The following is a 20,568-nucleotide window of genomic DNA, read 5'->3' as shown; positions in this document are numbered from 1 at the left end:
GAGAGCCTGACCTGTGCCCATGTCTCGGGGCTTGTGCCTGTGGCTTCCCCAGCCTCTGGGTTAGTGAGTGAACAACAAGTGATGCTTTGGATTCCAGCTGCTGGTGCAACCCCCCGGCGAAAGGAGGGTTTTCTCCACGGCCGGCTCACCGAAGCCTCCAGTGGGGATGAACTGGTCCTTGCTGCCCCGTTCTGGCACATGCGTGAGTGGGGGGAGCCGAGCACGGACACGGCCCCAGTCACAGGGACTTACCCCTCCCCGGCTGCCGCTTCCCGTGCCCGGAGGCACCCAAACCCCTCTCTCCCGTTCCAAGCGGCGCAGAACGGTCCCGACCCGAGCGCGGCGCCGCGCACGCGCGCCCCGCCCCAGACTCCACTTCCCGGCAGCCCCCGCGCGCGCCGTCCCTTCCGCCTCGGCCGCGGCGCCGGGCTCCGAGCGGCGGCGGCGGCACCGGCAGCGGCGGCGGCGGGGCCCGCTCCGGCTCCGCCATGGCGTCCTGCGCCGACATCCTCCGCAGCGAGTTCCCTGACCTGGACGGCGAGGTTTTCGCTTACGTGACGGGTGAGCGGCGGCCACCTCCTCGCGGCTCGGCCTCCCGCCCCGCCGCATGTCGCGACACCTCCCCGCTGTCGCAACAGGCTGCCGGGGAGGGAGGGGGGTGGTGGGAGCGGGTGGGTGCCACCTGCCGGCCGCATCGCGACACGCGGCCGTCCGTCGCGACAGCGCTCGAGCGAGCGGAGGGGTGTGCATCGGCGGCGCGGTGTGCCCGCAGGGATCCTGCACGGCGGCGGGGCCGACTTCGAGTCGGTGGACGACCTGGTGGAGGCGGTGGGCGAGCTGCTGCGGGAGGTGTCGCAGGACACCAAGGACGACAGTGCCATCCGGGAGATCTGCCAGCGCCTCTTCAACACCCTGCAGCTGTAAGGGTCACTCTGCGCCGGCCCCCAACACCCTCACCCCGTCCTCACCCCCCGCCGCCTCTTCCTCCTTCTCCTCCTCTCTCGCAGGGATGAGGCCCAGGCCCAGCGCTGCAGCCAGGTGCTGCTGGACACCCCCATTCAGCTCTCCCAGATCGCTGATGGATGTGGTGAGTGCTGCCTGGGAGGACCCCTGGCCACGCACATCACCCCCCCAACTCCCACACTCCGTCAGGGTGCCAGCAGCAGGGATGGGCTCGGGGCACTGAGCGTACATGTGCTGGCCTTCAGGGAGCAGCTTGCCGCACCACTGTGTGGCTCGGGCTGTCCCTCAGAGGTGTTGCCCCTTTTGCTCTTCCCGCTGCTGAGCTGTGGCCAGTGGCAGCCAGCTGCCTGCTGGGTGTGGGGAGAGGAGCCACCCTTTGGTACCCCCATCCCATGGGGAGAGGGAACAGGCATGTCTGGTCACAGACAGACATTCAGGCAGCACTTTGTGGAGCCTCTCTGGAGCAGATGCTCACCAGCCCAATCATCTTGTTGCAGCCGATGCCAGCGCGGACGTGCTGCCGGGGCTGCTGCTGAAGAGAGGCCAGACCTCGGTAAGTGGGGGCCATGCCCTTGTCTGTAAGGCAGCAGAGCTGATGGGAGCAACTGACGTGTGAGGCTGCAGGTGCCCTGCTCGCGTCAGCTTGGGCAGGCAGCCGCCCTGGTTAGGGACACAGCTGCAGGGGCTACTGCTCCTCCTTGTCAGGTTCACTGTGAGTTGGGAAACTCCTGACCTTGGTCTGGTAAAGAGGCTCAACAGGAGATAATGGTTTATTAACTTGACAGGATCTATTTTGCTGTGATTTCTTAATGAGCTTCAAAAGGTGGTTAATGCAGCGGTGGTGCTCAGAGTGCAGCTTCTCTGGCTCTCATGAGGACATTTGGCTTTTACAGCAGGGTGTTTGGTTGAGAAAACAGGAGGTATCTTGCCATAGTCAATGAGATAAAATCCCAGCTCACAGTTGGATATTGGGATGTTACCGGTGGGGAGTTAGCGGGGAGCAGCTGTTTTCCAGAGAGCTGCTGTGGTTAGGTTGTACGCCCAACTTTCGCAATGGCTGTGGGTTGTCATGGTTTGAGAAATAAGAGTAATAGCAGAGAAGTTTGGAAGCAGTTATGCTCCACGACCTGGAGGAAATTGTAATGTCTTTACTGACAAAATGTGTAGCTGCTCACTCAAGAGCACCCTGGCTTCCCCTCTGCGCTGGATGTGCCAAAGTTTGAGTACAGGTGAGGTGTGGTGGTGCATCTGCAAAGCAAGGGCGGGTGCAGCTGTACAGGGTGGGCAGTCCCTCCACCAGGCCTGTCTCTTATAGAGCTCTCCCTTCCTGGGGTAATGTATCGAGGATGAGAATTCCTCGCTTGGAGGCTGAGACCGAACGTGATCCCCGTGTGTCTGAATGGAGCCCTAAGTGAAAGCTGGCAGCTGTTGCTGGTTTTGGCACTGGAGTTGTTGCTGCTGGGTTCGCTCTCTGGCTCTCATGTCCACAGCTCAAAAAGGATCTTCAGAAAAATTGGAGATGGTTCAGAGAAGGTCTCGGGAGGCCTCTCAGGTTTTGGAGGACGTGTCTTACTGGGAGATCCAGGGAGGTCGGTATAGTTTACAGAGTGACTCGACTAGTCTGTGGGTATGGGGTCACAGCTCCAGTAACAAGATGCTCTTCAGTCTAGCATGTAGGTCTGTAGTGTGCTCTGGTGGCTGAAGAGTTGCCTAGAAATATCTAGGAGTGTTCTTGGTCAGCCACAAATATTTGACTTGACGCAGGAATAAGCTGGAGTGGGTGAGAGCCTGGCCAAGACCTGGGGCAGGTTAAAACACTTGGCTCCTTCTTGCCTCCAGGTTTAATTAAATGCCTTTTGTCTCTGTTGTGATCGATCCGTTGTGTAAGCTGAATTTTTTTCTAAGCTGGCTAAAGTTTAACGTGTCAGGAAGGGAAACACCTCAGGATCTAGGGAAAGGCTGGGTGCAGGGATCGCAGGTTGCTGCTGTTGAAGTGACTTGGCTGACGCAGCTCCCTGGAACTACAGAAACTGGCTGTACCTTAGGGTCAGCCAAGCCCTTCACCTTTCTGTGGCAGAACTGTTGTCTGTGAGCCGTTGATTTAGGACTTCATTCCTGCAGCGACTTCTTGGCCTGATTAGCTTCCTCAAAATGCGCTTGAATGCATCACAGTTTTCCTGTCCTACCTCCCTCCTGTCCTCCCTCCTTTCCTTCCAGGCTTGAGGGCTTGACTGATCTCTTCTCCTGGAGTTGGGTTTTTGCTGAAGATGCTCTCTCACCTTTAAACTCTGTTTTGCACCCCAGATGGTGAATGCCAAGAAACTGGAGAAGGCAGAAGCCAGGCTGAAAGCCAAGCAGGACAAGAGGATGGAACGGGATTCCTTGAAGTCATCAAACCCCCTGTGAGTACAGAGGGTGCCTCGAACATTCCCATTCCATTCTGCTGGGATTGGGCTGTACCAGAGCTTTCCTTTTGAGCCCCTTTCTCTGTCTTCTGCCTGCCCACAGGGTCCTTGAGGAGGCATCTGCCAGCCAAGCTGCGAGCAAGAAGGAGACTCGCATGGAGTCATCAGGCAAGAACAAGTCGTATGATGTGCGCATCGAGAACTTCGATGTGTCCTTCGGTGAGCGGTGAGTGCAGGTGGGGAGGTGGGAAAGATGCTGGCTGGGGTTTCGGACCGTGGGGGTTTGAGACTGGATTGGAGAGTGGTTGAGAAATTACAGAGGGTATGGAAAAGATCAGAGAGCAAGGTGGGCACCTACCTTCTTGCCTTTGGGCAGGAGAAGTCTGTGACAGTTGCTTGGCTCCAGCGCAGCCTGAAATATGCTGAGGGCAGGTGGCTGCTGGTTATCTCCCTCTCCATGGGCAGTCTGACCTCTACGTGCCTGCTCTCTTGCTTTAGTGTCCTGCTGGCGGGAGCAGACCTGAACCTGGCGTTTGGACGGCGCTATGGGCTGGTGGGCAGGAACGGGCTGGGGAAGACCACACTGCTGAAGATGATCGCCAGCCGGAGCCTGCACATACCCTCGCACATCAGCATCCTCCACGTGGAGCAGGAGGTGGCAGGGGATGACACGCCGGCGCTGCAGAGCGTGCTGGAGTGCGACACCACTCGTGAGAGCCTGCTGCGGGAGGAGAGAGACCTGACGGCTAAAGTTAATGCTGGCAGGTGAGACGTTGCCACAGTATTTCCAGCCCTTCTGTGGCCTCTTGACCATGAGGTCCCATTCTGAGAGAACCTTCCTTCAAATGAAGGGCTCCAGTAGGGCTGGACTGCGTCTTGCCCACCTTAGTCCTGCTTGGGGAGATCAGCCTCCCCCAGCACTCAGACCCTGACCCTGGTCAGTCCCACATGCTCCTCTTTGTCCTGCCACAGAGGAGAAGGAACAGAAGGTGCCAGGCTATCGGAGATCTATGCAAAGCTGGAGGAGATTGAGGCAGACAAGGCCCCAGCGAGGTGAGATGGTCCTGAGGGCACTGCTGTCCGTTGACATGGCCAGAGCTGGGGAGTGGTACAGGGCATGGAAGGGTGATGCTGTGGCCCTGGGATCCAGCATGTGGGGACAGGGGGCTCTCCCGACTGCTCTTCTTGTCTCTTCTTCTGTCACAGCTCTGCTGGGTTAGGAGTAGTTGAGCTTCCCCCTGAAGCTGGAGGGATTTTTTTTTGCCCCAAATGGCTTGCATTGTTGCTGCTGCTCCTCTCGACCTCCCCAGGTTCCTGGTGTCTGGGGAACATTTCTGGGATGTTGGTGGTAGTGAGTCCCTTCTGGCCAAAGAGCTGAAAACTCCTTGCAAATCATCTGGGACTTCATGTGGATGCTGTTCCCTGCTAGGCTGCATTTCCCACCCAAGCACTGCTCTTGGGTGTGCAGGGAAGTTTTCCTGCACCAGAATGGCTTTAAACCAGGCAGTAGAGTCCCCTTGGTGGCCATGGGTCCGAGACCTTGGACTGTGCTCTGCCGTTGGATGCTGTAGCTGGATTGCAGTTCTCTCCCCTTTTCCCCAGGGCATCCGTCATTCTCGCTGGGCTGGGTTTTAATGCAAAGATGCAACAACAGACAACCAAGTAAGTCTCCAAAGCCCTGGGCATTGAGACAGAAATGGGTCTGGGGAGATGTTCCTGGTGAACCCCCAGGCACTGCTGTGGCTGTAGGGGAGGGGAGCCCTGTGGGAGAGCAAGGGTCTATTCGTGCCCATTTGATGTGGTCTCCTGCCCTGGAGGTGCCTGCTGGGCCATTGATCTTGTGCTGTGCCCAAGATCCCTGCAGGGACAAGGTGTCTCTGGGTGACAGCAGAGCCAAAGGGTCATGGGGGAGCAGAGAGCCTGGCAGGCGGGTAAGCTTAGAGGGGTCCTGCATTAAACAGTAACCCCTTTGCAACCTCTTCTCTCCTCAGAGAGTTTTCTGGAGGCTGGAGAATGAGACTGGCCTTAGCCAGAGCCCTGTTTGCCAGGTTGGTGTCCAGGCCTTCATGCTCTGGGGTTAACCCTCCTTGCTGTCTGTGCTGCGAGTTGCAGGGATGCTGCCTGGGGGTCCCCTCAGTTCAGACTCTTGGAGTGGGGAGCACTGGAGTTACCGCAGCTCTTTGTGTCTGATGAAATGTGCTTTTCATTACTGACCCTGTGCTCTTTTTGCTTCTGATACCTATGTCTTGGTTTTCGTAGGCCAGATCTCCTTCTCCTGGATGGTGAGTCGATACTGCAAGTCACTTCCGACACCGCTGCTGGGCCTGCCTGTGCCCTTGCTGGGGTTGAGAACACGCTGTGGCCTTTAGCTGCCTGCTCAAAATAGCCCTGTGTGACAGGGCTGGACTGGCAGGGCTGCTGGTGCTCCCCTGGCACGGCGGTGGTGCAGGGAGTTCTGCTTGGGCGGCCGCTTTCACTGCACCCAGCAGTGCTGCCTGTCACCCTGCCCAGAGTGGTCCCTGTGATGTGCCCTGGCAGCCAGCCCACACTGGGGAGTGTCCCTTCACTGCAGGGGGTGACCCTGGGGCCAGGAGGTGCCTACCTTGGGAGGAGGTTCTGGGCAAGATGCTGCTGCTGCTGGGCATCAGGGTCTGGGTGCTGGTATGGTGTTGGGGGAGCATCCCTGCCCCCATGCCCACACTCCATCACATCCTACATTTGTGAGTCCCCTGAGCTTGGAGGGGAAAGGTCCTTACGCAAGGTCTCTTCCTCTGTAATGCTGACTGCTAGTCTTTCCTATGTAAAAAAGCATAATCCAGCCATCCTCATCCCGCCTGACCTCAGTGCTTCTCTCCCTTCCCTCAGAGCCAACAAATATGCTGGACGTGAGGGCCATTTTGTGGCTGGAGACCTACCTGCAGGTAGGGGGTGGCGGGAGGCCCCAAGGCAGAGCAAGGATGAGGGATGGAGGCGTTCTGCAGGCTGGTGTCTCGCCTCGCTGGGTGGTGGGGCTAAGCCATGTGCTTTGTGGTGCTCAGGCCTCCCTCTCGCTGTCTCCTTCAGACCTGGCAGTCGACCATCCTCGTGGTGTCCCATGACAGGAACTTCCTGAACGTGGTAGCCACAGACATCATCCACCTGCACTCGCAGCGGCTGGACATGTACCGTGGGGACTTCGAGAACTTCATGAAGATCAAAGAGGAGCGGCTGAAGAACCAGCAGCGAGAGTATGAAGCCCAGCAGCAGTACCGTGAGCACATCCAGGTACCGGGAGAAGCCAGTAGCGCTGGGGCGCTTTTCTCCTAGCCTTGTTCCTTCCTCCATGCTTCTAGACCCATGATGTCCGTATTGTTGCAGGAGGTCTGGCAGCAGAGCAGGGTGACTGGGGCTGAAGGGGACATAGAGCTCTCTGATGCTTTTCTGTCTTGTAGGTGTTCATTGACCGCTTTCGCTACAATGCCAACCGGGCGTCTCAAGTGCAGAGCAAGCTCAAGCTGTTGGAGAAGCTGTGAGTGCCTGTCTTCTCCTTTCTGGAGGTGGGGAAGGGGCAGTGCTCATGGGAAGTAACAGAGGTTCCCAGGGTGCCTGGGGGTTACAGCAGTGGTTTGGGCTTTGGATGCTCTGTCTCAGTTACAGAGGCTTTGGCTAGGCTGAGGTGTCACAGAGCTGAAGGCTCTTATCTGGGCTTCTGGTGTGGGAACAGACCCCCAGTGCAAGGCACCTCAGTTATGTGTCTCCTCTTCTTGTAGACCAGAGCTGAAACCTGTGGACAAGGAGTCTGAGGTGATCATGAAGTAAGTGTCCCCTAAGCCCTTGCTTGGAGAATGCCTGACTCCATTTCTGATGTGAGTGCCTCCTGGGTCCTGTCCTGGCTGGAACAACCACCCCTTCCTGTGGGCCAGCCTTACTTACTCTGACAGGGAGCCCAGACAGGCCCCTTCATTCAAGCTGGGATCCCTCTTGGGGCCAAGGCTGCAGATCTGTGTCCTTTTCTTGTGACCATCCTTCCCAGAGGCCCTGCATGTCAGGGAGCATCCCTTGCCACATGGGGAGTTGCAGAGGTTGTCCCAGGGGCTGGAAGCAGGATCTCTGAAGTTCCTCACCATCTCTCGCCTCTTCCTTTCTTCCCAGGTTCCCTGATGGCTTTGAGAAGTTCTCCCCACCAATCCTGCAGCTGGATGAAATAGACTTCTATTACGACCCAAGTCACTACATCTTTCATTCGCTCTCCGTCTCTGCTGACCTGGAGTCCCGCATCTGTGTGGTATGTGGGGTTGCAGAGTAACGGTGACTGTGAGGGACCTTGGGAGGTCCCTGCCCAAAGCAGGGCCAGCTTTGATGTTAGGTCAGGTTGCCCAGGTCCTTGTCCAGTTGAATTCTGGGTATCTTGGGGGAGGACTATTTCTCCCATTCCTCTGGGTCCCATTGCAGTATTTGATCACCCTCGTTTTGAGGAACATTGGAATATTTTTCCTAATAACAGTTAGAATTTGCGACTTGTGCCTGTTGCCCTTTATCCCATTACTGGGTGCTCTAAGAAGAGACTGGCTCCATCTTCTCTGTAACTCCCTGTTAGCTGACAACAGTGGGGGCTCCTGCTACATTGGATGGGGCAGCAGAAAGACACTGTGGTTTGGAAATGAGTCTGGGACCGGGTAGGGTCCTTAGGCTGAAGGGTTGGGGAAGGAACATCTTCTAGCACTGCTGCCTGTGCTGCTCATCAGTGATAGAAATGCAGCTGCCAGGTAGCTGGTGTCACTGGTTGGAGTCTCAACCTGCCCGCCTCTGCTGCATGATCATCCAAGAAAGCTGAGACCTCCTGATCACTGTCCCCCTCTCCGAAGTACCTTCATGGGTTTCACGTTCTCCAATGCTGCTGCTGCTTCTCTAGGTTGGGGAAAATGGAGCTGGCAAGTCGACCATGCTAAAGATCTTAATGGGGGAGCTGGCACCAGTCAGAGGGATCCGGCATGCTCACAGGTACCTGGTAGGAAGGGCCAGGGGACTGGGAGGAGTGGTGCAGCTGGAGGGCTTCTGGGCTGTGCTTTGGAGCAATGGGGTGGTGGGGATGGGTCCTGCACACCCATGCGTATGCCCCCTTCCTGTAGCTGCAGCTGTGAGCTCCGGCTTTGCAAGGCCCGGTACCAGCTCCCAATCTCTCTTATTCTGCAGAAACCTAAAGATCGGTTATTTCAGCCAGCACCATGTGGATCAACTGGATTTGAACATCAGTGCTGTAGAGTTACTGGCAAGAAAGTTCCCAGGTGAGTCTGCGAGATCCCAGAGGATCTGGGACATTGAGGTCTCTTCTGCTGTGTGTGGAGCGGCATCGATTTGTTCCATGGCCCTGGGCAGAAGGCTGTGTTGCATCAGTGCCTGAGGGACACCGCCTGCTCTGGGTTATCTCCCCACGTCCAGCCAAGTTCAGAACACCAGCCATGAGAAAATGGGTAGCTGGCAGCCTGCAGACCTCAGGCTGGTGCTTCACCGTGGCCAGGTTTTGGGGACAGGTGACCCGCTTTCCTGCTGGGCACGGAGTGAGCACTGGCTCGCCTTCCCCAGCTGCCAAAACAGCTGGCTTCCTCCTCCACTGTGACATGGTGACAGGGAACTGGGTGCACCATCACTTGGAGTTGGTCACCAGCCCTGCAGCCCCTGTCCTGATTGTGTCAGTCAGGTTTTCCCTGCAAACCCCTGCTAGGGAGGGAATTGCCTGGAAGCAGATACTGAATTCCTCCACCGCCGTGCTGGTCTGGCACAGACTGCCCAAGCACATGGCACTGGGCACCCTGTGTCACATCGGGTGTGCCATAGCTTTGTTATGACATGTTCCACAGGGAAGACGGAGGAGGAGTACCGGCATCAGCTGGGGAGCTACGGCATCTCGGGGGAGCTGGCTGTGCGCCCCGTGGCCAGCTTGTCTGGAGGTCAGAAGAGTCGCGTGGCCTTTGCCCAGATGACCATGTCCTGGTAATTTTCTCCCAGATGCTGTTAATCTTGGCATGGCTTCATCCCTGGAGCTTCACCAGGAGGAAGGCAGACATACAGGGACTTTCCAATGCCTTGTGGAAGCCTTGTCCTTGGCACTTTGTGGAGAGGGAGGTTGTCACCCTGGGGGGACTGTGTGGAAGGAGGCAGGTGGTTTTCTCCTGCTGTTTTGGGATAAGAGGCATCCCTGGAGCTCGGCAGCGTGGATCGCTGCGACTGCAGGTCGCAGCAGTGCGATGGGTGCAGACCCAGCTGGGGCCTGTTCCTATGTGTGCTCAGAGCTGTCTTCTCTTCCAGTCCAAACTTCTACATCCTGGACGAGCCAACAAATCACCTAGACATGGAGACTATCGAAGCACTGGCAAAGGCACTGAATAAATTCCGGGTAAGGATCTCCTGTTTCTGTAAGGCTTCCTGCAGCCTCCAGCTCAAGTTCCTGGGTATCTCAGCCAGAGGTGGATGGTCAAATACAAGTAGTGGCTTCAAGTCCAGGGCAGAATTTGGGAAGTTGGTCGCATTTCAGCCTTAATCGTCCATCCTGGTGGTTTGTTTCACTTGCTGGCTTTGGCTGGGGTGGCTGAGGCAGGCAACAGCAGACCAGAGAGCACCTTGTCCCCCATCTTGCTGTGACTTATACGTGCTGTATGTGGCACTCAGCCCTGCCTCGGCGCTGCTCGGATCTTCCTTAGGCATGTTTTCTGGCTGATCTCCAGTGATCTCCAGTTACCTCTATGATCAAACTGGTTCTCACTTTTCAATAGTTGCTCAGGTTGGGGCAGTTTTCTTGTGAAAGAAAAGCTTAACTGAGGTTGCAGGGGGCCTTGCCCAGCCACATTTTGACTGTCATTGACTCCATCTGGAATCTCCATCCCTGAAGTTGTCAGAGACCTGGAGAGCCAGTAACAAACCCTGTGGTCACCTTCCAAGAGGGGAGGCTAAATATGTTTCTGCTGCACATGCCTCCTCTGTACGTGATCTGTCTGTCCCCCTGAAGGAAGGGAAAGCTGGGATTAGGTCCCTGCCAGTGAAATACCATTCCGTTTTCTCTGAAGCAAATGGAAACCCAAAGTCCTGGGCACAGGCTGGACAGGCACTCAGGATCTCTCTGCCACCTGTGCTGGGCCCTGGGTCGTGTTCCACTAAGTTCCCTTTTTCCCAACCTTGTTTATCGGCAGGGTGGTGTAATTCTGGTGTCCCACAACGAGCGCTTCATCCACCTGGTGTGCCGGGAGCTATGGGTCTGTGAGAATGCCACCGTGACCCGCATCGAGGGCGGCTTTGAGCAGTACAGAGACATCCTGAAGGAGCAGTTCCGGAAGGAGGGTTTCCTATAAGGGAGGCGGGAGCCGGACTGTGCTGGGGCTGGAGGGCGAAGCTCGACCGCCTTGGCATCCATCCCAACTGTGCCTGGCAGAGCAGTGAGGATGCTGCTGCCCGCATGGACCGTCAGCCATGCCATCAAACTGCCACCTGAACTGCTCTCCCCTCCCGGGGCCAGGCGGAAGGACAGCGAGGGAGCAGGAGCCCAATGCTGTGCATGTCCATGGGCACACTGGGGCCTCTGCTGCTGGCCTGGGCTGTGCCTGGTGCTGGGCACACTAGAAAGGCTGTGCCTGGAGCTGCAGCTCTGCCGAGAGGAGGGAAAGAGGTGTCACAACCCGACCCCCCGGTGTCACTCCGTGCTCTGGAGGGCAGGAGAGGAGCTGTTCTCCATGTTTCTTGGCTTCTCCCTCTGCCTTTTTTAGTTTTCTTTTTTTTTTCATGTTTAACTGGCTGAACACTAGTCACTAGTCCGGCTCCATCACATGCCACCATCCTCCTGCCACCCTGGAGGGAAACGAGGCTTTTGCTGCTAAAAATGACCCTGGCCTCTTCCTCCAGCCCCTGAAAGCTGGGGCTTGCTTGGTCCGTCCTCCCCAGGGGCTTGCGTTTGTAGTGCCGAGGGAGCCAGCGCCCGGCTCTGCCTGGGCCCCGCTTCCCTGCGCTCCTTTCCCTGCGCTGCTGCCGGTGCCTCCGCGCCTCAACGCCTGCCTCTGCTTGCAAACCGGCCCTGGGGTGGGCTGTCCCGGGTGGGCTGCCCCGGGGTCCCTCCTGCCCCCCTGCACAGAGGTTGCCGTGTAAATAAACCCCAGATGCAGTGGGTGCAGTGCTCTCTGTCCTTGGGGATTTGCGGGGTTTGAATGCGGGAAGAGGAGGGAGGGGTGTTTCTGCTGCCCTCGCCACAAGGCAGCGGGAGGTGGGGGGGGAGACGCTTTCTAGGTGGGTCTCGCAAAATTAAACCGCTCCTCCGTGGTGGGGGGGAGGCGGGTGCCCGGGCCGGGGTGTGCAGAGCCATGCCCGTATCCCGCTCGGGCGGGACGGGGGGCGGGCTCCGGGTGTCAGCCCGGGCGGGTGCTGGATCCGGTTGTGGTTAGGGGGCGGCGAGAGACCGGGGCTGAGGGCGGGCGGGAGGAGGGGGCAGCGCGGGCACCCGGGGCGGGGGGTGCCGGTGCCCCAGGGCTAAGTGGGGCGGGCCCGGTCCGCGGCTCCCGCCCGGCGCCGGTGGAGGCGCCCCCCCCGCTGGTCCTCCCGGGGCGGCCGGCGCGAGGCCCCGCCCCCGCCTTCCCCGCCACCAGGTGGTCCCGCCCCTGCGGCCGGGGCGGTGCTCGAGCCTCGGTCCGACCGGCGGCGGGCACCCATCCCACCGCACCGCACCGGGCACGGCACGGCAGGGCCCGGCGGGCGGCATGAGCGCCGGCGGGGAGGCGGCAGGTGAGGGGTGCGGGGCCGCTGCCCCCGGAGCACCGTTCCCCCGCGGCGGGCCGCGCTCGGCGGGGAGCAGCCCCGTGCCCAGCCCCGGATCACCGGTGTCCGAGGAGGTGAGTGGGGCGGGGGACCCTGAGGGCGCTGTTTATGTGTCCGGGGGTGCGGGCCCGCCATGGGATGCGGGGGATGGGGATGGGGGGGCGGAATGCTCTGTGTGCGCGGGGGATCGTGTGTGCTCGGGGGGGGGGGGGTCGAGTGTCGAGGAGTGCTGGGGCGTGCGCTCTGGGAGGGGTTGTGCTTGAGGGAGGCTTGGTTGGGAGGGCGGGGGGGGGTCTGTGTGTGGTGTATGTGCGAACGGGGGAGCGCTGTGTGTGTGCGGGGGGGAGGGGGAGGCGGGTGTTTCCGTGTGTGCCCCATGTGAACGGGGGGCGGGGGGGCTCTGTGTGTGCGCGCGTCCGCGGAGGGGGGGGGGGTCTCTGTGTGTGCTGGGGGCCTCTCTGTGTTCCCCATGTGAACGGGGGGGGAGCGGCTCTGTCTGTGTGCTGGGGGGGTGTCTCTGTGTGTGCCCCGTGTGAACGGGGGGGGGGGGAGTGACTCTGTGTGTGTGTGCGCCCGCGACGGGCTGTGCCTGTGCGAGGAGCCCCGGGGGGCGGTTGTGGGCACGGGCGGGCGATGGTGCCGGGGGAACGGGAGGGGGGGTAGCGGGCGGGCAGTGACACACGGGGTCCGGGAGGAGCTGGAGGGGGGTGCTGGCGGCGCGGCCGGGAACCTGCGTGGCCGGGTGTGGGGGGGTGTTTCGTGGCGTGCTTGTACCGGGGCGGGCCGGGGGCTGCCGGGGTGCGCGGGGTGCGCGCGCTGTTGTGTGCCGGTTCCAGGGGTCGCGTGCCGGGGCGGGTGGTGCTGGGGCGGTGGGCGGGGATGTCCGTGTGCGGGAGCGGGGTCGCGCCCCCCGAACTGCCCCGGCTTTCCGTCTTCCCGGTGTCCCCCCCCCCCACTCGGCGGCCGGTCGGGGAAGGACCGGGAGCGCGGCGCCATCTTGGGAGCCATCAGGTGCCCAGCGCGGGGACGGGCGGCGGCCGCCCCCTGCCCGCCCCTCGCCGGCGGTTCCGGCCGCCGTGTGCGGGGCGGGGAGCGGCGCGGCCCGGCCACAGGGGCTCCCCCCCCCGGTGCCGGCGGGGGTGGGTAGGGGGGTGTCTGCTCCTCCCCCCATGGCTCTGGGGGCGCCGGCGTGGGCATGGCTCTGCCGCGGGATCCCCGAGTTCCGAGTGCGGGACTTGGTCCCGAGCGGCGCCGGCCTCTTCCGGCTGAGCCGGGGAAGCCCCAGTCGCCCAGCGCCTTCTCCCTCTGGCCTTGAGTCAGCCGCTGCGGGCGGACATCCCTGGCTCCGAGCTCCCGAGCCTCTGACTCACGCCGTGCCGGGCGGCTGCTGGCGTTCCGAGTGTCCCACCGGGTCCTCACTGTGTGCGCCGTGTGTCCCCCCGCGGTGCGGGCTCTAAAGGGAAAGGCTGCATCTGTCGAGCCAGATGATGCAGATGGGTTACGGGATGGATGGATGTTTGGATGACCTAAATATTATGTGCTTGTATAATTGCCTGGTGGTCCAGCGCTGCCTGCCAGGATTGGTTGGGATACTCAGCTCAGGTAGGGGTGTGGGGCAGTTTAACTGACGCATGGTGTTCATTGCAGCCGTTGCAGAAACGACAAAGAACCGTGGAGGATTTCAACCAGTTCTGCACCTTTGTTTTGGCCTATGCAGGGTACATCCCCTACCCTGAAGAGGTAAGCAGGTTTACAGGGTGTTCCTCTATGAAAAGATTGGTTCCTCTGGGCTCTCTACTTTGTGCAGACCCAGCTCCTAATTCCTTTCCTCAAGAATCGTTCTCCATCCCCAGTTCCTTCCCCCTTACTCTTGAGTGTCTGCTTTGTGGTCTCCCATGTTAGTCCTGCATCTTCCCCTCTTGCAGAATGAGCCCTGGACCCATGGAGGCAGCATGAGTCCCCAGAACAGCACAGGGAGCACTCAGGACAGTGATAGCTGGGCCTCATCCCACTCCTCTGACTGCCATGTCCTGACGGATGATGGGAGGAGCAGGAACGCCATGGCCAGGGGGGCTGTGGACAACAGCCTGCTCATGAGCTGCCCATCCTTTCCGACCAGCTTCTATGATGTCCGGCCCCAGCAAACCAAACAGAAGAAACTACCAGCAAAGAAACTTATTTTGGAGCCAGAGGTGAAGAGGGTGCTGCTTAGCACTGGGAAGCGCTTTGGCGCAGAGCTGGACAGGGTGAAGGAGCCAGCTGCTCCAGAGGGACAGATGATTCCTGTGAAAGAGCAGCTCCTGGAGCCTTCCCTCAACCCAGCTGGGGACCCCCAGCCCAACTCCCTCCTGGAGGAGCTGATGAAGGAGGAGGAGGACTGGATGCATAAAGAGCAGGGTACCGAGAAGCCAGCAGGAGATGATCCTCAGCTAAAGGAGCAAAACCCCTGCTCTGGAGGGAGGAAAAGCCCCAGTTCTTGTAGTACCTTGGACCAAAATGAAGGAGAAGATGCAAGCAGAGGGAGCTCCCAGCTTAGTGGTGAGTACCTGAGGAAGTGCAGAGGGCCCTGTTATGCTGCAGCCAGTGATGAAGATGGTCCCTCGCTTAGCTGGAGCTACCTGTGCTGGCTGCAGGGAGGGCTTGTGGATGGTGCAAGCCTCTCCCAGCAAGGGGAATACCTTTGGGACCTTGGGGGACCTGAAAAGCAGAGCAGCTCTGTTTGGCAGCTCTGTTCTATGGAGTGTCTGAAGTGGGGTGCAGGGCTGTCTGCTCATCTTTTTTTCTTTTTTCCCCTTTTGCAACTTCAGCAGTCGAATTCACAGCAGCACCCAACACCAAAGCAGAAGGTGAGTGGGGGCTATCCTGTTTATGGCCAGTGGAACTGGCTAGTCTGGCTGCAGCTGGTAAGGTGATTTCTGACCAGTGTCTCTCTCCCTGACCAGACGACGATGCCTGGGATCTGATCACCTGCTTCTGCCTGAAGCCCTTTGCAGGGAGGCCCATGATCGAATGTAACGAGTGCGCGACCTGGATCCACCTCTCCTGTGCCAAGATCCGCAAATCCAACGTGCCTGAGGTTTTCATCTGCCAGCGGTGCCGCGATGCCAAGCAAGAGATTCGCCGCTCGAACCGAGCTCGGACAGTGCCCCGCAAGCGCTTCTGTGACTGAAGCTCCTCCAAAGCAGGGAGGCCGGGGGTCCCCTTTTCTCAACTGCAGACTGTAGCCTGGTTTGGCTAGACAATCAATGCACAGTAATGGCAGGGGAGGGGCTGGGCTGGGGGACTGGACTGTTCCCCTTGCACTTCTGACTCCTGGAAGCTGCCACGCCTGTCCTCCCTGAGGATTGTGTTGGCCACAGAGCTCGGTTACCCCAGAGGTGGGGGGGGGGAGAGGAGGGTGGCCCAGCCACGCACTAGGTCACTCAGAAACACCTCTGTCTTTGCACGAAGCTGTCCCAGTGCCTTTCCCCTAGGACAGTTGAAGACAACCTAGTCCAAGTAGTTTTTCTGTGGTGTGGTGGAAGCTTACACTTATCCTAAGATGTGATGCCCCTTCCTCCTTTCTCATCACTGTTTCCCTTCTCTTGAACCTTCAGGTGGGCTGGTGGGCTGCAATGGCAAAGCCCTGGTGATCCAAGTTCTCCTCCAGCAAGTAGGTGCAGCCCAGGCAGGCTCCCTTGATGTAGTATGCTGCTCTCCAGGGTGGGAAGGGACATTGGTCCTGTTGATGCCTGAAGCAGACTGGGGCTCTGCATCTTAGGGGTATTGGTGGAGCCATCCATCTCTGGCTCATCAGCCTTGTAGGCTGCACAGGGGAGGTCCATCCCATGGCGCTCTTGGTTTTGTTTGCTGTCCCCGTAGCCCCAGGATAGTCCTGTTGGGTCAGGAGTAGCAAAGGCATCCTCTAGTAGATGACTGAGAAGGCTGTTCTTGCTGAGCAGCCCTTCTTGGTTCATGTTCTCCAGCTGCACTGTCTCCTGTGTGAAGAGGGGTGGGATTCCTTGTAGGAGACTGAAGTTATCCTCAGAGCTGGCTGTGGCAGGGCTGGAAGCCCTTCAGAAAGGGATCAGAAGAGTGCTCTGGTTCGCTTTCCATGTTTTCCATGCCCAGTTTAAAACAACAGGAGCTTGTACCCTGAGGCTGTCTCCTACCTGCAGGGCTGCCTGGTGGAGCATCTGCTTCAATACCAGCTGGATGCTGAGACCTGAGCTTGGACGGAGAGCTGGGAGGGCTTTGCTTCCCAGCACTCCCTCCATCACTGAGGTTGTTTTGTTGGGGTTTTTTTGTCCTGAACGTGTAGAATGAAACTTAATGACTTGTCAAGAGTGGGCCCTGAGCCCCTTCTGCTATGCAACTGCTGCTCCGGAGACATGGGATGTGCCCTCTCCAGCCCCCTGGTTAAGTTTGGCAGTGGAAGGCTTTACCCTCTCTGTGTTCTCTGTGCGCGGTGTCTATGTGTGATCTCCCGGGGCCCCACGTGCACTTGGGTCCCACCTCCTCCTCCTCACAGCCCCTCCAAAGAGCCTGGCCCACGTGCCTTCTGCACTTTCCCTGGGGGACACAGCCCCTGCTCCTGTCCTGGTGACACTCAGCTCAGCCCCCGGTGTGCTGCTGACTGAAGCAGGAGTGGGACAGCCCCCACTTGCCAGCCCCCACGACTGTATTTCTTAACTGGGTTCTTTCCTACTTGCACATCTGGTTACTGTGGGACCACAGCTAGGGGGAGAGTGTGGGGCAGCCCCTGTCACTCAGCAGCCCCCAGGCTCATCTCTGTGCCTCTCCTCCTATGGAAAGCCTGGGCCCCAAAAGTGCTTTATGTTTTTATAGTTACTTTGTATTGATATGTAAAATAGTGAATTCTGGTCCTTGCCCTGTGGAGTGTGGCTGGAGTCTTATGTATATAATAAAGTACTTTTGCCATAATGGTGGTGGCTTTGGCATAGTTTGGTGGCCTTGGATCTCATGTCCCTCTGGGACACAAGCGCTCCCCTGCTCCCATTCTGCTGTGGCTGGGAGGGGACCTGGTGTGGGGATCCCACTCAGCCCTGATAACCCACCCCTCAACCCAGGTAAACACCAAGGTGCGCAAACAACAGGGAACGAGCAGGCCAGTGCATCTTGTATTTAATAGAGAGATGACCACCTCCCCACCCTGCTGCAGTTCACAGGGATGCTTCACAGGAAGGTCCTCTGGAAGTGCATGGGCTGGGGGATAACCTCTTCAACGGGCACCATCTTCCCAAGGCTGCAGCCAACTCATTGTGAACATCATGGGTTACTCCAAAGAAGCAGCAGGTCTGATGGCTCGAGGAGGAAGTGTCCCCACATGCCCTTGCTGTCATTCCTACAGTACATCACTATTTAGCTGAAAAGCTGTTTTACTCTTGGGCTCTGACAAAACTTCCCTGGCTCCAGAGCAGAGCTACAGTTTAGTCCTGACAGCAGTTGAGACGCCAAAGGATCCAGTTTTCTGCACAAAATAAGCCTATTACTCCAGCATGGAGGTATCACTGCCTTCCCCTGCAGATGCAGAGGTGTACCACCTTCCACCAGGCAGTGCTGTTGGGTCAAATGGGGGATACAGTGAGGGTGACAGGACAAGAAGGCACTAGAGGTCACTGTTCATGGAGACCCTTACCAAAGCAGGGTCCTGCTGGTAGCGTTTCAGTCCCGAGGCAGAGAACAGTCCAAGAACAGCAGCAAACCTGGGTGTATTTTCTATGCTAGGGGCCAAAGGTGGGTTTCTGTGGCAGATGAGCAAGACACGTCTATTCCTCCCTGGCCTCAGCGGAGCTGCCTGCCTTCCCCTGCAGGTGGGGAATCACTGCCTCAGTGTAAAACTTCTCCAGCTTGGGCACTGTCTGCCCCCAGAACTCGGAGTCGAACTTCACAGGGACCACAGCCGTCTCCTTGTTGGTGTGCACCACAAAGTCAGCTTGTTGGAAGCCGGTGGCTGCCAGCTGGCACTGGACTTGGGTGAAGTAGGCATGATCCTTCTTCAGGGCATAGGAGTCCCCATCCATCTTCAGGCAGAAGTCCTTGTCGTTGCAGGCATCGCGCACTGTCCTGTTCCTGTGTTTGTAGGGACACTTCACTTCCAGCAGCCCCAGGGCCTTTCCTGTGGCTGCCTCCTTGATGATGCCATCCGGGCTGGCGGCGATCCACTTCTTATCCCGGTCAATGAAGAGGCCACAGTCCTCCACCTGCACGGGCTTGCCCACTGCCTGCGACTTCAGCTGCTCATAGGCCTGCACGGCCACTTTCTCGTTGTAGACTCCCCAGGACATGGCTCGTGTCTGCACACTGGGGCTGGAGTTCACCACCGCTTTCAGGTAGGACTGGGGCACCTTGTCCGTCTTGCCATTGGCAAACTTGCTGTTGGCGATCCTGGGGGCCATGGAGGCAGTGATGCGGTTCTTACGCCACTCATACCACTTGGGGTTGCTCCGCTGGCCCCGGGTCTCCTCCTCCACACGCGGGATGTCCTGGCTCTCCAGCGGGGGCAGGAACCGGCCACAGGCCCCGCTCAGGTCATCCCCAGGCTGCTGCTTCTGCGGGCATGGGTTAGATCTGGTTGGACTGGCAGCTGCTTTGATGTTGGGCCTGGCTGGACTGGCAGCTGCTTTGATGTTGGGTCTGGCTGGACTGGCAGCTGCTTTGGCATCTGGCACCTTTTTCTGGGTTGTAGAACAACTCCCGGCAGATGCTCTGTGCTGGTCCCCAGCACCTCCTCGGGCTCCGTGGGATGCTGTGGGTCTCTGCTGAGAGGAGTCTGGCTTTGCCCCCTGCCCCCGGCTGGGGCCAACAGCCCTAGCAGCCGGAGTGCTCCTGGATCGGCTGCCCGCAGCTGCAGCCCGGGCCTGGGTACCCGAGGCGGAAGGCGGTGGTGCAGCAGGAGCAGTTTTGGAGGCGGTGGTGGCCGGCCGAGGGGATGATACGCCAGTGGCATTCTTCTGGGGTCTCCCCATCACTATGCGTCAGAGGGTGTCGTTCTGTGGGTAAGGAATGAAGTTGAACACACACCCCGAATTCCCTTTCTCTGGTCCTCCCTGCGCCTGCCCCAGGGTGCTGACATCACCTGCCCGTACAGGCTGCCAGCGCTGTCTGTCCCCATGTCTTCTCCCGGGCGACACAGCCCAGTGGTATGCCACCACCCCCCCAACACCCACCCCTGCGAGGGACTAGGGCAGCCCACGCAGGCTGTGCTCCTGTCCAGTGTGGAGGCACAGGGAGATGTTCCCGAGGCCACCTCTGCAGCGACCAGGGAGCGGTGCCCTTAGGTACCGCGGCCGCATCGGGGCCTGGCGGACTCCCCGAGGGACCATCGCGGGACGCGCGTGGGGAGGCGAACCCAGCACCGCCCCAGGAGCCCCAACCCGTGCTCTGGGCCGGGGCGCGGGGCCCGCAGACCCCCGGCGGCCGCTGCCCGCTCTCACCGCTCCGCCGCCGCTCCGGAAGCGCGCCCCGCCCGCACCACGTACCCGCGGGAGCTGGGGCTGGGTGCAGCCGGCCCGGCCAAACCGCCCCTTTCCTTCCGCCGCCGCTCCCCGCTAGAGGGAAGCAGCCGCTCGACCATCCCCGCCCGCGGGGATCTGCCCGGGCGTGCCCGCTCCGTTCCCTTCCCCCGCCGCGGGTGCCCCCGGCCCCGCGAACACCAGTGCGCTCCGGACTGGAGACGGCCTCCTGCAGCTTCCCCTGCGCCCTGCTTCCCCCTCCCCTTCTCCGCAGCCCCGAGCTTTTTGGGATGGTTTCTTTTCCCGGTTCTCTTATCCCGGTCCCTCTCCCTTCTCCCCGCCCCACCTCTCCAGCCTGACTCCCCAGCCGCCGCTCCTGGGAGGGGGTCCCAGCCCCCTGCACCCCATTCCTGCCTGCGGTCAGGGGTCTGAGCCTGGCCGGGAGGCAGGCCGGCACGGCCCTGCCTGGCATGCAGTACCCCAAATTTGCCTCTGGGCTCCCATGCAAAGGGACAGGCTGACATGATGGGACCCACCATGCTGCTGAGCCCCAATTGCCGCTGACACTGTGTTGGCCTAAGCTGATCCGAAACACCACAGTCCACCACCACCCAACCCTCGGAAGATGGTTAGCAGTGCGGAGTTGGAGCGATAATACACACCCTTGGGCACGCTGCTGCTGCTGCTGTGCAAGGAGGCTTTCCGTGGAACCTGCCTCAGAGCCCGGGAGAACAGTTCAGCCTCTGTACAGGAAGCAGAGGCAGGCGTCAGCAGTGCATCGAGTTTCTGGTTCCCAAAACCGAAGGAGTTTCACTTTCAGCAGGGAGCCTAGTGCCTCAGCAAGAGCTGCGATGAGCCAGGGTTAGGTTGCAGAGCGAGCCCAGCAGACCTATGGCGCGGATGCTGCGAGATCCCTGTGCCCAACTCACAGCTGCAAGCCCCGCTATTTTTGGCTGTGGAAAGAAAACCCGGCA

General features: G+C 59.6%; 3 protein-coding genes across 12 annotated transcripts; 2 read left to right on the top strand and 1 right to left on the bottom strand.

Annotated features, from left to right (window-relative positions):
- The first annotated feature begins 384 nt into the window (after window positions 1-384).
- ABCF3 (ATP binding cassette subfamily F member 3) lies at window positions 385-11,499 on the top strand. Of its 5 annotated transcripts, none has more exons than XM_030496105.1 (21): window positions 385-561; window positions 773-920; window positions 1,008-1,087; window positions 1,461-1,516; window positions 3,268-3,365; window positions 3,472-3,594; window positions 3,867-4,133; window positions 4,341-4,421; window positions 4,971-5,030; window positions 5,360-5,416; window positions 5,628-5,650; window positions 6,234-6,289; window positions 6,432-6,632; window positions 6,800-6,876; window positions 7,118-7,162; window positions 7,500-7,632; window positions 8,260-8,348; window positions 8,541-8,632; window positions 9,206-9,338; window positions 9,654-9,741; window positions 10,532-11,499. In XM_030496105.1, exons 1-21 carry the CDS (start codon window positions 489-491, stop codon window positions 10,688-10,690), a joined length of 2,139 nt encoding a protein of 712 aa, XP_030351965.1. In that variant the 5' UTR covers window positions 385-488; the 3' UTR covers window positions 10,691-11,499. The 5 variants fall into 5 exon arrangements, with proteins under 5 accessions (XP_030351965.1, XP_030351964.1, XP_030351967.1 ...); XM_030496104.1 differs by having other exon boundaries at window positions 414-561; window positions 1,389-1,516; XM_030496107.1 differs by lacking the exon at window positions 8,260-8,348 and having other exon boundaries at window positions 414-561; window positions 1,389-1,516.
- Window positions 11,500-11,995: 496 nt separating this feature from the next.
- On the top strand, window positions 11,996-17,065 carry LOC115612153 (PHD finger protein 13-like). Of its 3 annotated transcripts, none has more exons than XM_030496101.1 (5): window positions 11,996-12,214; window positions 13,788-13,880; window positions 14,066-14,678; window positions 14,948-14,986; window positions 15,083-17,065. In XM_030496101.1, exons 1-5 carry the CDS (start codon window positions 12,083-12,085, stop codon window positions 15,307-15,309), a joined length of 1,104 nt encoding a protein of 367 aa, XP_030351961.1. In that variant the 5' UTR covers window positions 11,996-12,082; the 3' UTR covers window positions 15,310-17,065. The 3 variants fall into 3 exon arrangements, with proteins under 3 accessions (XP_030351961.1, XP_030351962.1, XP_030351963.1); XM_030496102.1 differs by lacking the exon at window positions 11,996-12,214 and adding an exon at window positions 13,095-13,151; XM_030496103.1 differs by lacking the exon at window positions 11,996-12,214 and adding an exon at window positions 13,261-13,279.
- A 182-nt stretch (window positions 17,066-17,247) lies between these two features.
- Window positions 17,248-20,336, bottom strand: LOC115612070. 4 transcript variants are annotated; one of them, XM_030495894.1, is made up of 2 exons: window positions 20,257-20,336; window positions 17,248-19,132 (listed from the first exon to the last, which is right to left on the bottom strand). In XM_030495894.1, the coding sequence occupies exon 2, from the start codon at window positions 19,106-19,108 to the stop codon at window positions 17,909-17,911; it is 1,200 nt and encodes a 399-aa protein (XP_030351754.1). In that variant the 5' UTR covers window positions 19,109-19,132; window positions 20,257-20,336; the 3' UTR covers window positions 17,248-17,908. The 4 variants fall into 4 exon arrangements, with proteins under 4 accessions (XP_030351754.1, XP_030351753.1, XP_030351756.1 ...); XM_030495893.1 differs by having other exon boundaries at window positions 20,131-20,313; XM_030495896.1 differs by lacking the exon at window positions 20,257-20,336 and adding an exon at window positions 19,622-19,654.
- Between the last annotated feature and the right edge of the window lie 232 nt (window positions 20,337-20,568).

This window comes from Strigops habroptila, chromosome 8 (genome assembly GCF_004027225.2).
Source record: "Strigops habroptila isolate Jane chromosome 8, bStrHab1.2.pri, whole genome shotgun sequence".
In the NCBI taxonomy this organism is placed as follows: Eukaryota; Metazoa; Chordata; class Aves; order Psittaciformes; family Psittacidae; genus Strigops; species Strigops habroptila.
The sequence above is the reverse complement of the archived record's forward strand: the minus strand, read 5'-3'. Positions and strand labels throughout refer to the sequence as shown.